At 45.6% G+C, this 15,862-nt stretch overlaps 2 protein-coding genes across 2 annotated transcripts in view; both read left to right on the forward strand.

Annotated features, from left to right (window-relative positions):
• Positions 1-1,132: 1,132 nt before the first annotated feature.
• On the forward strand, positions 1,133-6,995 carry LOC139025778 (rab GTPase-activating protein 1-like; the record flags this gene model as incomplete). The annotated part of the gene is made up of 4 exons (XM_070440969.1): positions 1,133-1,245; positions 6,076-6,186; positions 6,664-6,833; positions 6,934-6,995. Coding segments are annotated over 4 exons (456 nt in total), but the record flags the coding sequence as incomplete, so codon positions are not given.
• A 790-nt stretch (positions 6,996-7,785) lies between these two features.
• LOC112075589 (rab GTPase-activating protein 1) overlaps positions 7,786-15,862 on the forward strand; it is a 27,179-nt gene continuing 19,102 nt past the window's right edge. Inside the window, exons 1-5 of the mRNA XM_070440968.1 lie at positions 7,786-7,892; positions 8,378-8,547; positions 9,185-9,354; positions 10,431-10,590; positions 13,458-13,551. Coding sequence (XP_070297069.1) covers positions 7,831-7,892; positions 8,378-8,547; positions 9,185-9,354; positions 10,431-10,590; positions 13,458-13,551 — 656 coding nt within the window. The 5' untranslated portion in view covers positions 7,786-7,830. The remainder of the gene's footprint in view (positions 7,893-8,377; positions 8,548-9,184; positions 9,355-10,430; positions 10,591-13,457; positions 13,552-15,862) is intronic.

A 15,862-nucleotide genomic window follows, 5' to 3' on the forward strand; every position in this document is an offset into this window, starting at 1 on the left:
GTCCAGTCCCCCCATATTATCTTCCAGACAGTCCAGACCCCCCATATTATCGTCCAGACAGTCCAGTCCCCCCATATCATCTTCCAGACAGTCCAGACCCCCCATATTATCTTCCAGACAGTCCAGACCCCATATCATCTTCCAGACAGTCCAGACCCCCTTCATGTCCTTCCAGACAGTCCAGACCCCCCCATGTCATCTTTCCAGACAGACAGTCCAGACCCCCCATGTCATCTTCCAGACCAGTCCAGACCCCCCCATGTCATCTTCCAGACAGACAGTCCAGACCCCCCATGTCATCTTCCAGACAGTCCAGACCCCCATATCATCTTCCAGACAGTCCAGACCCCCTCCATATCATCTTCCAGACAGTCCAGACCCCCCATATATCTCTCCAGACAGTCCAGACCCCCCCATATCATCTTCCAGACAGACAGTGAGACCCCCCCATTCATCTTCCAGACAGTCCAGACCCCCCCCCCCCCCCCCCATATCCTTCCAGACAGTCAGACCCCCCAATATCATCTTCCAGACAGTCCAGACCCCCCCATATGTCATCTTCAGACAGACAGTGCAGATCCCCCATGTCATCTTCCAGACAGTCCGGACCCCCCCCCCCCCCATATCATCTTCCAGACAGTCCAGACCCCCCCCATGTCATCTTCCAGACTGACAGTGCAGATCCCATGTCATCTTCCAGACAGTCCAGACCCCCCCCCCCCATATTCATCTTCCAGACAGTCCAGACCCCCCCATGTCATCTTCCAGACTGACAGTGCAGACTCCCCCATGTCATCTTCCAGACAGCCCAGAACCCCCCATGTCATCTTCCTGACAGACAGTCCAGCCTGGTGGGGGCACAGGGCCTCCACTGGAACACACACACACACACACACACACACACACACACACACACACCACACACACAACCAACACACACACACACTACATACAGAGAGAGAATTCAGCTCAGCCCTATCTATGATACTGTATCATGTTTCCCAATGACTGAAAAACTCTCTAGGACTCTAATGGTGTGTGTATGTCACTGATCTTCAACTCCTGTGTGTTTCTGTGTGGTGTCTGTCCGTCTGTCCGGTCTGTCTGGTTTGTCTGTCTGTGAACTCCACAGGTCAGCAGGATACTGTACAGCTTCGCCACGGCCTTTAGGCGGTCCGCCAAGAAGACGCTCCTCTCGGGCTTGGCTCCGCCCCTGACGCCAGAAGCGACGTCTTCACCTTCACCGTCAGTCTAGAGATCAAGGAGGATGATGGGAGGGACCTTTAGGTATGGTGCATCGCAACCATGGCATCCATCTTATCACTTGTACACTGAGTACTTGTCTCTTAGTCTCTAGGTGTGGTATGGTACTTAGAGTTCATCATAGACTGGATGGTACAATTAGGATTCATCATGGATGGATGGTCCATTAGAGTTCATCATAGACTGGATGGTACATTAGGGTTCATCGTGGACTGGATGGTACATTAGGGTTCATCGTGGCTGGATGGTACATTAGAGTTCATCATAGACTGGATGGTAACTTAGGATTCATCTGGACTGGATGGTACATTAGGATTCATCATGGACTGGATGGTACATTTAGAGTTCATCATAGACTGGATGGTACTTAGATTCATCATGACTGGATGGTACATTAGGGTTCATCATAGACTGGATGGTACATTAGGGTTCATCGTGGACTGGATGGTACATTAGAGTTCATCATAGACTGGATGGTACATTAGGTTCATCTGGACTGATGGGTACATTAGGCTTCATCGTGGACTGGAGTGGTACATTAGGGTTCATCGGGATGGATGGTACATTAGGTTCATCATAGACTGCGAATGGTACATTAGGTTATCTGATGGATGGTACATTAGGGTTCATCATGGACTGGGATGGTTACATTGAGGGTTCATCGTGTGGACTGGATGGTACATTAGGGTTCATCATGGACTGGATGGTACATTAGGGTTCATCGTGGACTGGATGGTACACTAGGATTCTCGGGACTGATGGTACATTAGGGTCATCGTGACTGGTGGTACATTAGAGTTCATCATGCGACTGGATGGTACATTAGGTTCATCATAGACTGGATGGTACATTGGGTTCATGCATGGACTGGATGGTACATTGGGTTCCATGCGATGGACTAGGATGGGTACATTAGGGTTCATCGTGGACTGGATGGTACATTAGGGGTTCATCATGGACTGGATGGTAACATTGGGTTTATTCGTGGACTGGACTGGTACATTACGAGTTCGATCATAGACTGGATGGTACATTAGATGTATCATGAAGACTGGATGGTACATTAGGGTTCATCATGGACTGATGGTACATGTAGGGTTATCGTGGACTGGATGGTACATTAGGATGCTTGGCATCATGCTGGACATGGTATGGAGTTACATTAGGGTTCATCGTGGACTGGATGGTACATTAGGGTTCATGCGGACTGGATGACATAGGGTCATCATGGACTGGATGGTACACTTAGGGTTCTAACATGGACTGATGGGTACATTAGGATTCATCATGACTGGATGGTACATTAGGTTCATCGGGACTGGATGGTACATTAGGGTTCAATCGTGGACTGGTGGTACATTAGGGTTATCGTAGACTGGATGGTACATTAGGGTTCATCATGGCTGGATGGTACATTTAGGGTTCATTGTGACTGGATGGTACATTAGGGTTCATCGACTGGATACTTGAATGGTACATTAGGGTTCATCTGGACTGGATTGTACATTAGGGTTCATGTGGACTGGATGGTACATTAGGGTTCATCATAGACTGGATGGTACATTAGGGTTCATCGTGGACTGGATGGTACATTAGGAGTTTCATCGGTGGAACTGGATGGTACATTAGGTTTATGTTAGAACATCAATCTTATCAATCTGTACACTAGAGCTGTCATCGTCTATTTGGTCGTGTGTTTGGACGTTTAGTATGGTGCGGGAAGCAGTTTAACCGAAAGGTCACTGCGTTCGAATCCCTGAGGAAGCAAGGTGGAAAAGTCCCAGCTCTGGCTGGGCCACTCCAAGGACAATTCAGAGACTTGTCCCGAAGCCACTCCTGCATTGTCTTGGCTGTGTGCTGAGGGTCGTTGTCCTGTTGGAAGGTGAACCGTCACCCAGTCTGGGGTCCTGAGCGCTCTGGAGCAGGTTTCCCATCAAGGATCTCTCTGTACTTGCTCTTTTCATCTTTCCCTCGATCCTGTCTAGTCTCCCAGTCCCTGCTGCTTGAAAAACATCCCCACAGCATGATGCTGCTGTCACCACCATTGCTTCACCGAGGGGATGGTGCCAGGTTTTCCTCCAGATATGACGCTTGGCATTCAGGCAAAGTGTCAATCTTGGTTTCATCAGACCAGAGAATCTTGTTTTCTCTCGTCTGAGAGTCCTTTAGGTGCCTTTTGGCAAACTCCAAGCGGGCTGTCATGTGCCTTTACTGGAGTGGATTCCGTCTGGTCACTCTACCATAAGGCCTGTTTGGTGGAGTGCTGCAGAGATGGTTGTCCTTCTGGAAGGTTCTCCATCTCCACGGAGGAACTCACTCTGTTCAGAGTGACCATCGGATTCTTGGTCAGCCTCCTGGACCAAGGCCCTTCCCCCGATTGCTCAGTTTGGCCGGCGGTGCCTCAGGAAGAGTTTGTGTGGTTCTCAAACTTCTTCCATTTAAGAATGATGGAGGCCACTGTGTTCTTGGGGATCCTTCAATGCTGCAGAAATGTTTTGGTACCCTTCCCCAGATCTGTGTCTCGACACAATCCTGTCTCGGAGCTCTACGGACAATTCCTTCGAACTCATGGCTTGGTTTTTCACTGACATGCACTGTCATCTGTGGGACCTCATATAGACAGGTGTGTGTCTTTCCAAATCATGTCCATTCAATTGAATTTACCACAGTTGGACTCCAATCAAGTTGTAGAAACATRTCAAAGATGATCAATGGAAACAGGATGCACCTGAGCTCAATTTCGAGGCATTGCTTTGTCATTATGGGGTATTGTGTGTAGATTGCTGCAGATGTTTTTTAATTTATTTTTGCCATGTTACAGTTAAAGCTGTAATGTAACAAAATGTGGATAAAGTCAAGGGTTCTGAATACTTACCCAAGGCACTGTACTGTATATTACATTAGAACCGTTTAGAACGTCACTGGCCTCATTCTCTCGTCTATTTGTTGCTTATTTACAAGGTTCTTTCCCCCTCTCAAACCACACCAGTAACTGAATTAGCTCTACTGAAATGTATGGCATTCAATCTCACTTCCTGAAAGAAATATGCCCCTTAAGTGAACAAGGAAATGACAAAAATAGAAATGTCTATTTTTTCTTTTCTTTTGGAGTTCTTTCTTAGAAGTGTAGACATGCTTCCACTAATTTATCACCCTGACCAGCAGCCCGGCCGTCTCTGCTCTGATACCCTGGTTTCACAAAGAGGCTTATTCACCAGCAGAGTGACACTGGCGCAGGCCAACACACAGACACATTCTCCTAGGATAGGAATCATCACTACTGGACCGGAGATCAGACAGCCTGGTTCTGCTCATCAGACAGCCTGGTTCTGCTCATCAGACAGACAGAGAGGATAGTCACTGACTGTCACAGGGTGACTCTAGACATGCCTGCTTGGAATGGAAAGGGAGTGCGGATGCTCTTCAGGCAGGCATAGGCCCTATTATTAGTCAGCTCTGAGCTGGGTTTTATTTAATTTTTGGATGAGAGCAGGATCTGCTCTCTAGAACTAATGGCTTCTCCTCCAYGGCTCTGTCTCAATTGCTTAAAAATGTGTCCTGTCCTCCTCTCCTCCCTGTCATTGTCTACAGTGTCTTCCTGTCCTCCCCATCTCCTCATCATCTGCACTGATTGGTGGAGATTGGTGGAGACTCATCAGTTCTCTCAGATCAGAGTGATGGAGGAGAGGACAGGGGCCGTATGTATCAAGTGTCTCAGGGTAGGATTGAGATATTAAAGGCTAACCTGATCCTGGATCAACACTCCTTCTCTTAAAACATACTGCCCCAGCTTTTTATGGCAATTAAGACATAGCCCTTAATCTAACCCGTCCTTCTCCTCAGGCTCTGACAGCCCTAAATCTAACCCGTCCTTCTCCTCAGGCTCTGACATAGCCCTAAATCTAACCCGTCCTTCTCCTCAGGCTCTGACATAGCCCTAAATCTAACCCGTCGTTCTCCTCAGGCTCTGACAGGGGTTGTTTCCAATTCCCACCAAACAAGTCACTTCCCTTAGCTCACAAATAGCCAAATACTACACTGGTTGTTTTGAAAACATAAAAATCCCATTGCTTATTTTTAGACGGGCATATTTCCTCCTCATTAAGCCTTGGGTTGCTTGTTTGTGGAATGCTGAGATCTAAGAGCAGCGTTCACACGCTAGCTAGTAATACGCAAGTCATTACCATGTTACGCTCCACGAATCCCAGAACAGACACTACGACTACAGTACTCAGAAAATATGCAAAGATTATAAAAAATATTGTTGAGTGTGAAGAGCTGAAATGATCCTTTTTAAGGAACTTGGACTGTCTTACCGTTCAGTCTTCACCCTCTAATATGGTGTTTTTAGCAAATGTATCGGTTTTGTTAAACGTGTATTTACAGAATTACTCTTAGATTGGTTGACACTGTTTTTATTTTGCAGAGTATCTTACTGTATTTACGATCTTACATGCTCATAGCTCCCGTGTGGTGTATCTAACAGCATGTTAGTTTGTGCTGTGGGAATTCTTTGTGATTTGTGTAATATATTTTGGGTGGAGGAGTCGGGCTTTGATCAGGTTGACTCATCTATTCCGGCAGACATTCAAAACATTACGATTCAAAACAGAATGAATGATCAGTGCTCGCGTCATCACGTTAGATCAATGAAATGCATAAACAAACGCAAAGTGGGATATTATCATCATGCGTATGGTGTTGCAAATTTCATGTAGCTAAAGGCTCTCAGGGCAATGAGGCAAGATCTCTCCCAATCCCAGCCAAAGCATTTCAGAGAAAGAACTTCTCTTTAATTTTCTATTTTTCCAGCGCTGTGGCGAAAGACAAAGACAAGAACAGCTTCAAGCTGCGTCCGGGAATGGACAAGAAGCTCTTCATCTACGTACAGCAGACGTCCAATAAGGAGCTGTCTATAGAGAGGTAACACATACACACAACGCAGACATGACACAGTCCTGCCACCACGGAGACTTCTCAGTCTGGACGTTTCCCTGGTATTCATAACAGGCCGTAATTCAGTTCTAATTGATAAACAACCGCTGTTTAATGTCTGTCTGTTTCCGAGCTGAAGTGTCCCAGTTCAGCCATGAGAACGAGATGGATGTTTCTGTTCTGAGCCTGCTAATTCTCTATGGTTAATAATGTCGTTTTGAACCACCGTCATCTCATTTCCATGGCTCTTTGTTATTTTACACTTCCTATACTGGGCCGGAATTGGAGAGCTCTGTTATCCTCTGTTTTATGAAGGATATATAGCTAGCTAGCCTGATACTATGTGAGAGATGAATCAGCTGAGGCTTTGGTTCCACTCTTATGAGGTGTGTGTGTGTGATCTGTGCTTCCGCTCTGTGCGTGTGTTCTGTGTGTGTGTGTGTGTGTTCTGTGCGTGTGTTCCAGGTGCTTCGGCCTACTGCTGAGCCCAGGGAAGAACGTGAAGAACAGTGACATGCACCTGCTAGACCTGGAGTCAATGGGGAAGTCCTCCGATGGAAAGTCCTACATCATCACAGGGAGCTGGAATCCCAACACACCCCAGTTCCAGGCTGTCAACGAGGAGACACCCAAAGGTACAGCAGGCCATCATGCAGTGGTGTGCCTAGCTTGTTATGTAGAGCCAACTTAACATTGGTATTTGTCCTGTCTGTACATGTATAATNTTCTCCTCAGGCTCTGACAGGGGTTGTTTCCAATTCCCACCAAACAAGTCACTTCCCTTAGCTCACAAATAGCCAAATACTACACTGGTTGTTTTGAAAACATAAAAATCCCATTGCTTATTTTTAGACGGGCATATTTCCTCCTCATTAAGCCTTGGGTTGCTTGTTTGTGGAATGCTGAGATCTAAGAGCAGCGTTCACACGCTAGCTAGTAATACGCAAGTCATTACCATGTTACGCTCCACGAATCCCAGAACAGACACTACGACTACAGTACTCAGAAAATATGCAAAGATTATAAAAAATATTGTTGAGTGTGAAGAGCTGAAATGATCCTTTTTAAGGAACTTGGACTGTCTTACCGTTCAGTCTTCACCCTCTAATATGGTGTTTTTAGCAAATGTATCGGTTTTGTTAAACGTGTATTTACAGAATTACTCTTAGATTGGTTGACACTGTTTTTATTTTGCAGAGTATCTTACTGTATTTACGATCTTACATGCTCATAGCTCCCGTGTGGTGTATCTAACAGCATGTTAGTTTGTGCTGTGGGAATTCTTTGTGATTTGTGTAATATATTTTGGGTGGAGGAGTCGGGCTTTGATCAGGTTGACTCATCTATTCCGGCAGACATTCAAAACATTACGATTCAAAACAGAATGAATGATCAGTGCTCGCGTCATCACGTTAGATCAATGAAATGCATAAACAAACGCAAAGTGGGATATTATCATCATGCGTATGGTGTTGCAAATTTCATGTAGCTAAAGGCTCTCAGGGCAATGAGGCAAGATCTCTCCCAATCCCAGCCAAAGCATTTCAGAGAAAGAACTTCTCTTTAATTTTCTATTTTTCCAGCGCTGTGGCGAAAGACAAAGACAAGAACAGCTTCAAGCTGCGTCCGGGAATGGACAAGAAGCTCTTCATCTACGTACAGCAGACGTCCAATAAGGAGCTGTCTATAGAGAGGTAACACATACACACAACGCAGACATGACACAGTCCTGCCACCACGGAGACTTCTCAGTCTGGACGTTTCCCTGGTATTCATAACAGGCCGTAATTCAGTTCTAATTGATAAACAACCGCTGTTTAATGTCTGTCTGTTTCCGAGCTGAAGTGTCCCAGTTCAGCCATGAGAACGAGATGGATGTTTCTGTTCTGAGCCTGCTAATTCTCTATGGTTAATAATGTCGTTTTGAACCACCGTCATCTCATTTCCATGGCTCTTTGTTATTTTACACTTCCTATACTGGGCCGGAATTGGAGAGCTCTGTTATCCTCTGTTTTATGAAGGATATATAGCTAGCTAGCCTGATACTATGTGAGAGATGAATCAGCTGAGGCTTTGGTTCCACTCTTATGAGGTGTGTGTGTGTGTGTGTGATCTGTGCTTCCGCTCTGTGCGTGTGTTCTGTGTGTGTGTGTGTGTGTGTTCTGTGCGTGTGTTCCAGGTGCTTCGGCCTACTGCTGAGCCCAGGGAAGAACGTGAAGAACAGTGACATGCACCTGCTAGACCTGGAGTCAATGGGGAAGTCCTCCGATGGAAAGTCCTACATCATCACAGGGAGCTGGAATCCCAACACACCCCAGTTCCAGGCTGTCAACGAGGAGACACCCAAAGGTACAGCAGGCCATCATGCAGTGGTGTGCCTAGCTTGTTATGTAGAGCCAACTTAACATTGGTATTTGTCCTGTCTGTACATGTATAATGACCCCAGATAGTTCATAGCCAACCGTGACCGTGGCCGTGACCGTGGCTGGCTTTCTGGCTGATGTCATCTCGCTACATAGCTACGACCACAGCTACTGTATTGGTCATAGAGGATATTTGTGTTCCAGATAAGTTCATTTACAGGTCCACAACTTTAAGGTTTACATTGATGAGTGTTGTGTTCAAGTACCTGATCACAGATTATTACATTTGTTGTTTTATTMAATTTATTTTTTATTCTAAAATGTTTTTGTTGTTGTACTTTTACCCCTTTTTCTCCCCAATTTCGTGGTATCCAATTGGTAGTTAGTCTTGTCTCATCGCTGCAACTCCCATACGGACTCGGAAGAGGCGAAGGTCGAGAGCTGTGTGTCCTCCGAAACACAACTGTGACAGCCTGGACTCGAACTAGGATCTTTAGTGGCACAGCTAGCAATGTAATGCAGTGCCTTAGACCACTGCGCCACTCAGGAGACCTCGCCTGACCACAGATATAAGGGTTTCTTTAAGGGTTATATTAATGGCGATTATGGCTTATGTCAAACAGATACGTTTATCTACATGACGACGGCGGTGGACCTGGTGATCACTGAGGTGGAGGAGCCGGTTCGTTTCCTGCTGGAGACCAGGGTCAGAGTCTGCTCTCCCAACGAGAGGCTCTTCTGGCCATTCAGCAAACGCAGCTACACAGAGACTTTCTACCTGAAACTCAGACAGGTGAGAGGTTCTACCTGAAACTCAGACAGATAAGACAGAGCTTTTCTAGCTGAAACTGAGACGGAAGCTTCTGCTGAAACTTAGACAGTGAGACGGAGCTTCTAGCTGAAACTTGAGACGGGAGCTTCTAGCTGAAACTTGAGACAGGTGAGACAGAGCTTCTAGCTGAAAACTTGAGACGGAGCTTCTAGCTGAAACTTGAGACAGGTGAGACGGAGCTTCTAGCTGAAACTTGAGACGGAGCTTCAAGCTGAAACTTGAGACAGAGCTTCTAGCTGAAACTTTGAGACAGAGCTTCTAGCTGAAACTTGAGACAGAGCTTCTAGCTGAACTTGAGAACAGAGCTTTCTAGCTGAAACTTGAGACAGAGCTTCTAGCTGAAACTTGAGACAGAGCTTCTAGCTGAAACTTGAGACAGAGCTTCTAGCTGAAACTTGAGACGGGTGAGACAGAACTTCTAGCTAAAACTCAGACAGATGTAACATAGCTTTAAGCTAAAACTCAAACAGGTGAGACAGAGCTTCCTAGCTGAAACTGAGGACGGGTGAGACAGAGCTTCTAGCTGAAACTTGAGACAGAACTTCTAGCTAAAACTCAGACCGGTGAGAGGTTCTAGCTGAAACTCAGACAGGTGAGACAGTTTTAATCACTTAATAGCTGACATAATCCTCTATTTATATTCATTGTACCTCACTGAAACCACTACTCCTTTTTCCTGGCTTTTATTGTTGTGCTATTAAGAATATATATTTTTATGACACTTAACCATTAGTGGCCGGTTTCCAATGGATAATCTACATCGAACATACCTTTTAGTGTTCATTTATGTCAACCCAACATGAATTGTGAGAAGGCTCTTTTATATTTTCTTTGACAATGTAACTGCTAGTTAAAGTGGTCACCTATTGTCTTGAGCTTGTATGTGACTCCATTTCCCTCCCCCTTCCCAGAGAGGGACAACAACACCATCCAATGCTTTTAGATCCACGACAGGAAGGGTGTATGTGACTCTTTACCCATGAAACCGGTTACCTATTGTCTCGACCCTGTACATGACTCCTATCCCACCTTCTCAGATGGAGCGTAAGAGGAACAAGGACACCCTGTACGAGGTGCTGAGCCTGGAGAGTGAGTTAGAGAGGGAGAGGAAGAAGACGACAGCCAGCCCCAACATCCTGCAGTCTGCCTCCCAAGGATCCATGGTGCCATCGCCCCCCGAGGATGATGAGGAGGAAGGTGACTGACTGAGCTACTATACATGTAAAAAACATTTATCTTTTAGCAGAAAGTCCCATCGAGGCCAGAAGACCTAGTTCCCATTACATTGATATTTTAGTCATTTAGCAGACGCTGTTATCCAGTGGATTCAACAAAGGTTTTGTCTCCCGAGTGGCGCAGTGGTCTAAGGCACTGCATCTCATCACTACAGTCCCTGGTTCGAATCCAGGCTGTATCACATCCGGCCGTGATTGGGAGTCCTATAGGGCGGAGCACAATTGGCCCAGCGTCARCCSGGTTTGGCCTGGGTAGGCCGTCATTGTAAATATGAATMTGTTCTTAACTGACTTGCCTACTTAAATAAAGGTTACAAAGTAGTTAAAGCGATCACATATCACAATAATTGCAAGTAAACCCTCCCATTGCTCTGTGGTGCCATTACCCCGTGACGATGACAAGGAGGAAGGTTATCGTCTGAGCAACCCTCCCCACCTGCTATGCTGTCTTTTTAATCCAACCCAACATTTATATTTTAGTCATTTAGCATATGGTGTAATATTCCCACAATTTAAAAGTAGCTAAAACAACCACATATCACAATTATTGCAAGTTAAACTTTCTTGAGAATAGCCCCTTTTCTGCTGAAGCAGTGCTAGGGGGAGTAAATGATAACCCTTCTTGCACTCCTGTCTCTGTAGCTCTATCCCAATTCAATCCCTAGCCTCTTCCCCCAGCCTATGTAATGTACTTTCCCCCTACCCCCTAGGCACTTGTTGAGTTCTGAGAGGATTAGACAGGCAGAAAATCCACACAGCTGAACCTTAAAACAAAACACAGATTTCTATTTTCCATTTCAAAACGTTTTGCTATGATGTGCGCTACTGAACACGACCTGGTTGATTTGGGATTGGGTGGTAGTGTGTCCCTCTCTGTTTGGGGATTGGCTGGTAGTCTGTCCCTCTCTGTTTGGGGATTGGGTGGTAGTCTCTCCCTCTCTGTTTGGGGATTGGCTGGTAGTCTGTCCCTCTCTGTTTGGGGATTGGCTGGTTGTCTCTCCCTCTCTGTTTGGGGATTGGCTGGTTGTCTCTCCCTCTCTGTTTGGGGATTGGCTGGTTGTCTCTCCCTCTCTGTTTGGGGATTGGCTGGTAGTCTCTCCCTCTCTGTTTGGGGATTGGCTGGTAGTATCTCTCTGTCTGTTGTGCCTTATTCTACTCCCTGTACAGTTTGCGCTTTGCTAGTCTTGGTGTATGACAGCTAGGTCTATCCCCCCACTGTGTTTGTCTCCTGTCTAGCCAGCCTGTTATGTGCCCTATTTAAAAAAATATATATATTTCACCTTTATTTAACCAGGTAGGCCAGTTGAGAACAAGTTCTCATTTACAATTGCGACCTGGCCAAGATAAAGCAAAGCAGTGCGACAYAAACAACAACACAGAGTTACACATGGGATAAACAAACGTACAGTCAATAACAAAATAGAGAAATCTGTGTACAGTGTGTGCAGATGAAGTAAGGAGGTAAGGCAATAAATAGGCCATAGTGGCGAAGTAATTACAATTTAGCAATTAACACTGGGGTGATAGATGAGGATGTGCAAGATATAAATATGGTGTGCAAAAGAGCAGAAAAACAAATATGGGATGAGGTAGGTAGTTGGTGGGATGGGCTGTGTACAGATGGGCTGTTGTACAGCTGCAGTTATGGGTAAGCTGCTCTAACAGCCGATGGTTAAAGTTAGTGAGGGAGATATAAGTCTCCAACTTCAGTGATTTTTGCAATTCGTTCCAGTCATTGGCAGCAGAGAACTGGAAGGAAAGGCGGCAAAGGAGGTGTTGGCTTTGGGGATCCAGTGAAATATACCTGCTGGAGTGCGTGCTACGGGTGGTGTTGCTATGGTGACCAGTGAGCTGAGATAAGGCGGAGCTTTACCTAGCAAAGACTTACAGATGACCTGGAGCCAGTGGGTTTGGTGACGAATATGTAGCGAGGACCAGCCAACGAGAGCATACAGGTCACAGTGGTGGGTGGTATATGGGGCTTTGGTGACAAAACGGATGGCACTGTGATAGACTGCGTCCAGTTTGCTGAGTAGAGTGTTGGAGGCTATTTTGTAAATGGCATCGCCGAAGTGAAGGATCGGTAGGAGAGTCAGTTTTACAAGGGTATGTTTGGCAGCATGAGTGAAGGAGGCTTTGTTGTGAAATAGGAAGCCGATTCTAGATTTAATTTTGGATTGGAGATGCTTAATGAGTCTGGAAGGAGAGTTTACAGCCTAGCCAGACACCTAGGTATTTATAGTTGTACACATGTTCTAAGTCAGAACGGGCGGGCGGGTGCGGGCAGTGATCGGTTGAGGAGCATGCATTTCGTTTTACTAGCATTTAAGAGCAGTTGGAGGCCATGGAAGGAGTGTTGTATGGCATTGAAGCTTGTTTGGAGGTTTGTTAAGACCGTGTCCAAAGAAGGGCCAGATGTGTACAGAATGGTGTCGTCTGCGTAGAGGTGGACCATGGAATCACTCGCAGGAAGAGAYACATTGATATATATACAGAGAAAAGAGTCGGACCGAGAATTGAACCCTGTGGCACTATTCTCTCTCTGCATGACTGTTTGTGTGTTTATCTGTCTAGTAAGTCACTATACATACAGCATGTTTTTTTTACTCTAACCCAGGCTCAGCTGTGTTGATATGTCATCCCTTTGTCTCTGGCTGCYTCCCAAATGGTGCCCTATTCCCTACATAGTGCACTACGTTTGACCAGAGCCMGATGGTAGTAGGGTACAACTTGGGACTCACGCTCAGTTTTCGTCTCTGGAGCAYAGCATAAAGATACATTTATTTTGCAAGATGGACAATAAAGTTGTATTAAATTATATTTTGTCAGACAATGACGAGCCGTTGCTGAGTGGCTCAGGAGACGTGTCAAAAGAGTGTGCTGAGAAGATCCTGGAGACCTGGGGAGACCTGCTGTCCAAATGGTGAGTGACTGYCATCTCTGTGGATGTCATACCTTGTCTTCATGTAAATCATAGCYCCACCCACTGGGCACCAACTGGTTGAATCCATGTTTCCATGTCATTTCAACATAACGAATTAAATGTGATGATGTCGAGTCAATGTGAAAAACTGATTGGATTTGCAAAAAGTCATCAATGTAAAGGAATTTCGGGGACTGTTTGTCTTTTCARCTAACTTTTAACCGAAATCTAATGACATGGTTGAATTTTTTAAATTTCAGTTCAATTCAGGTAAATTGACAACTCAATCAAATGTCAATCCAAACCTGATGTTGACCTAACGTCTGTGTTTAGTGGGCAGTGTATTTAGCATGTCTCATCTTCATTTCGCTCCACATTAAAAGTGGTGTTAAAGAAAAAATGTACCATAAACTAACAGAGAAGGAGATGATTTGAACCTTATTTCATTGACCTTGTGAGAATAATAACCAACATGACCACCAGGCAGCAGGCTCTTTCCCAGTGAATACATCTGGACTGAGAAAGTAGCTACCAGAGCTGGTGTGTAGTTAGTGTGCCTTACCGTCATGGTAAGATGGCACTGTAATGGATGGCCTCTGTTTTGCGAACATACTATTTAGTGATTATTTTGGCATTTATCTTGTTCTTTTTATTTTTATGTCTCTTGTTTTTGTTCTACCTTATTTTATTTTTAATACTACATTGATATTGATTAATACATTGATATTGATTACTGGATTGTTGGGTTCAGAGCTTGCAGGAAAGGCATTTCACTGTACTTGTGCACGTGACATTAAAACTTGCAACGATGCCGTTGGGTCTGTAGAGTAGAGTTCCCTGCCTGGCTGTCCAGGCTGTCACGAGAAGGATTGATTTGGTGGGCTTTTTAATGTTCCTGTCGATCGGTCAGCAGAGGCATGGCATGGTTCCCTATTCAACCAAGATGACGTAGCAGTTCAGACGTCTTTGTCTTCGTCTTGTCGTGTCCCGTATATATATATATATATATATATTTTTCCCCTTTCGTATATATTTCGTATATATTTTTTAAATATTTTAACCTGTTTCAACATGCTCTCCTGCAACCCGCCTCACCCAATGTGGTATGGATCTGCTATTTTCTATACTTTAGAACCGGGACCCCCAACAGAAGCTAGCCAGCTAACTAGATACTAGCTAGTAGGCAGTTAGCCACTGCTAGTGGTCATAAGCTAACCTTAGCCTGGTCAACTCCTGCCAGTCTGCACAGCGCGTTTCAACCCAGAGTTTATTGGACTGCTCTTTCTCCATCTCCGGTTCCCTACCGCAAGCTCTGAACCTTTTCACCTGGATCATCGCAGCTAGCTAGCTGCTATCCGAGTGGCTACTATTTTCTGAAACCCAACAGAAGCTAGCCACGCTAACTAGATACTAGCTAGTAGGCAGTTAGCCACTGCTAGTGGTCATAAGCTAACCTTAGCCTGGTCAACTCCTGCCAGTCTGCACAGCGCGTTTCAACCCAGAGTTTATTGGACTGCTCTTTCTCCATCTCGGTTCCCTACCGCAAGCTCTGAACCTTTTCACCTGGATCATCGCAGCTAGCTAGCTGCTATCCGAGTGGCTACTATTTTACCAATTGGCCTGGACCCTTTTACTGCCTACACGGAGCCCTGCCAATCCAACATGACTGGTCTGCCGACGTAACCATCCGAGGGCGCTACAAACAGACTTCCTTCCGTCGCAACTTCCCCCCCTAAGGCCCTTCTGCTAGCCTGCTTGCCCCTGCCCGCTAGCTGTCTGAATCGCCATGTCTGCAGCTCGCCTAGCCTCCCACTGGTCCCTATGATCACTCGGCTTACGCATGCCTCTCCCTACTTCAGTATGTCTTGTCCATTGCTGTTTTGGTTAGTGATTATTGTCTTATTTCACTGTAGAGACTCCAGCCCTGCTCAATATGCCTTAGCTAGCCCTTTTGTTTCACCTCCCACACATGCGGTGACCTCACTGTTCTAAATGATGTCTCCAGAGACAAAACCTCTCTCATCATCATGCAATGCCTAGGTTTACCTCCACTGTATCACATCACTACCATACCCTTGTCTTTACATTATGCCTTGAATCTTATTTCCGTGCCCAGAAAACTGTTCTTTTACTCTCTGTTCCGAACGCACTAAACGACCATATATATATATATGTCCTTATAGCCTTTAGCCGTACAATCATCCTACTCCTCCTCTGTTCCTCTGGTGATGTAGAGGTTAATCCAGGCCCTGCAGCGCCTAGCTCCACTCCACGGTCCCCATGCGCTCTCATTTGTTGATTTGTAACTGTA

This window comes from Salvelinus sp. IW2-2015, unplaced genomic scaffold (assembly GCF_002910315.2).
Source record: "Salvelinus sp. IW2-2015 unplaced genomic scaffold, ASM291031v2 Un_scaffold3254, whole genome shotgun sequence".
In the NCBI taxonomy this organism is placed as follows: Eukaryota; Metazoa; Chordata; class Actinopteri; order Salmoniformes; family Salmonidae; genus Salvelinus; species Salvelinus sp. IW2-2015.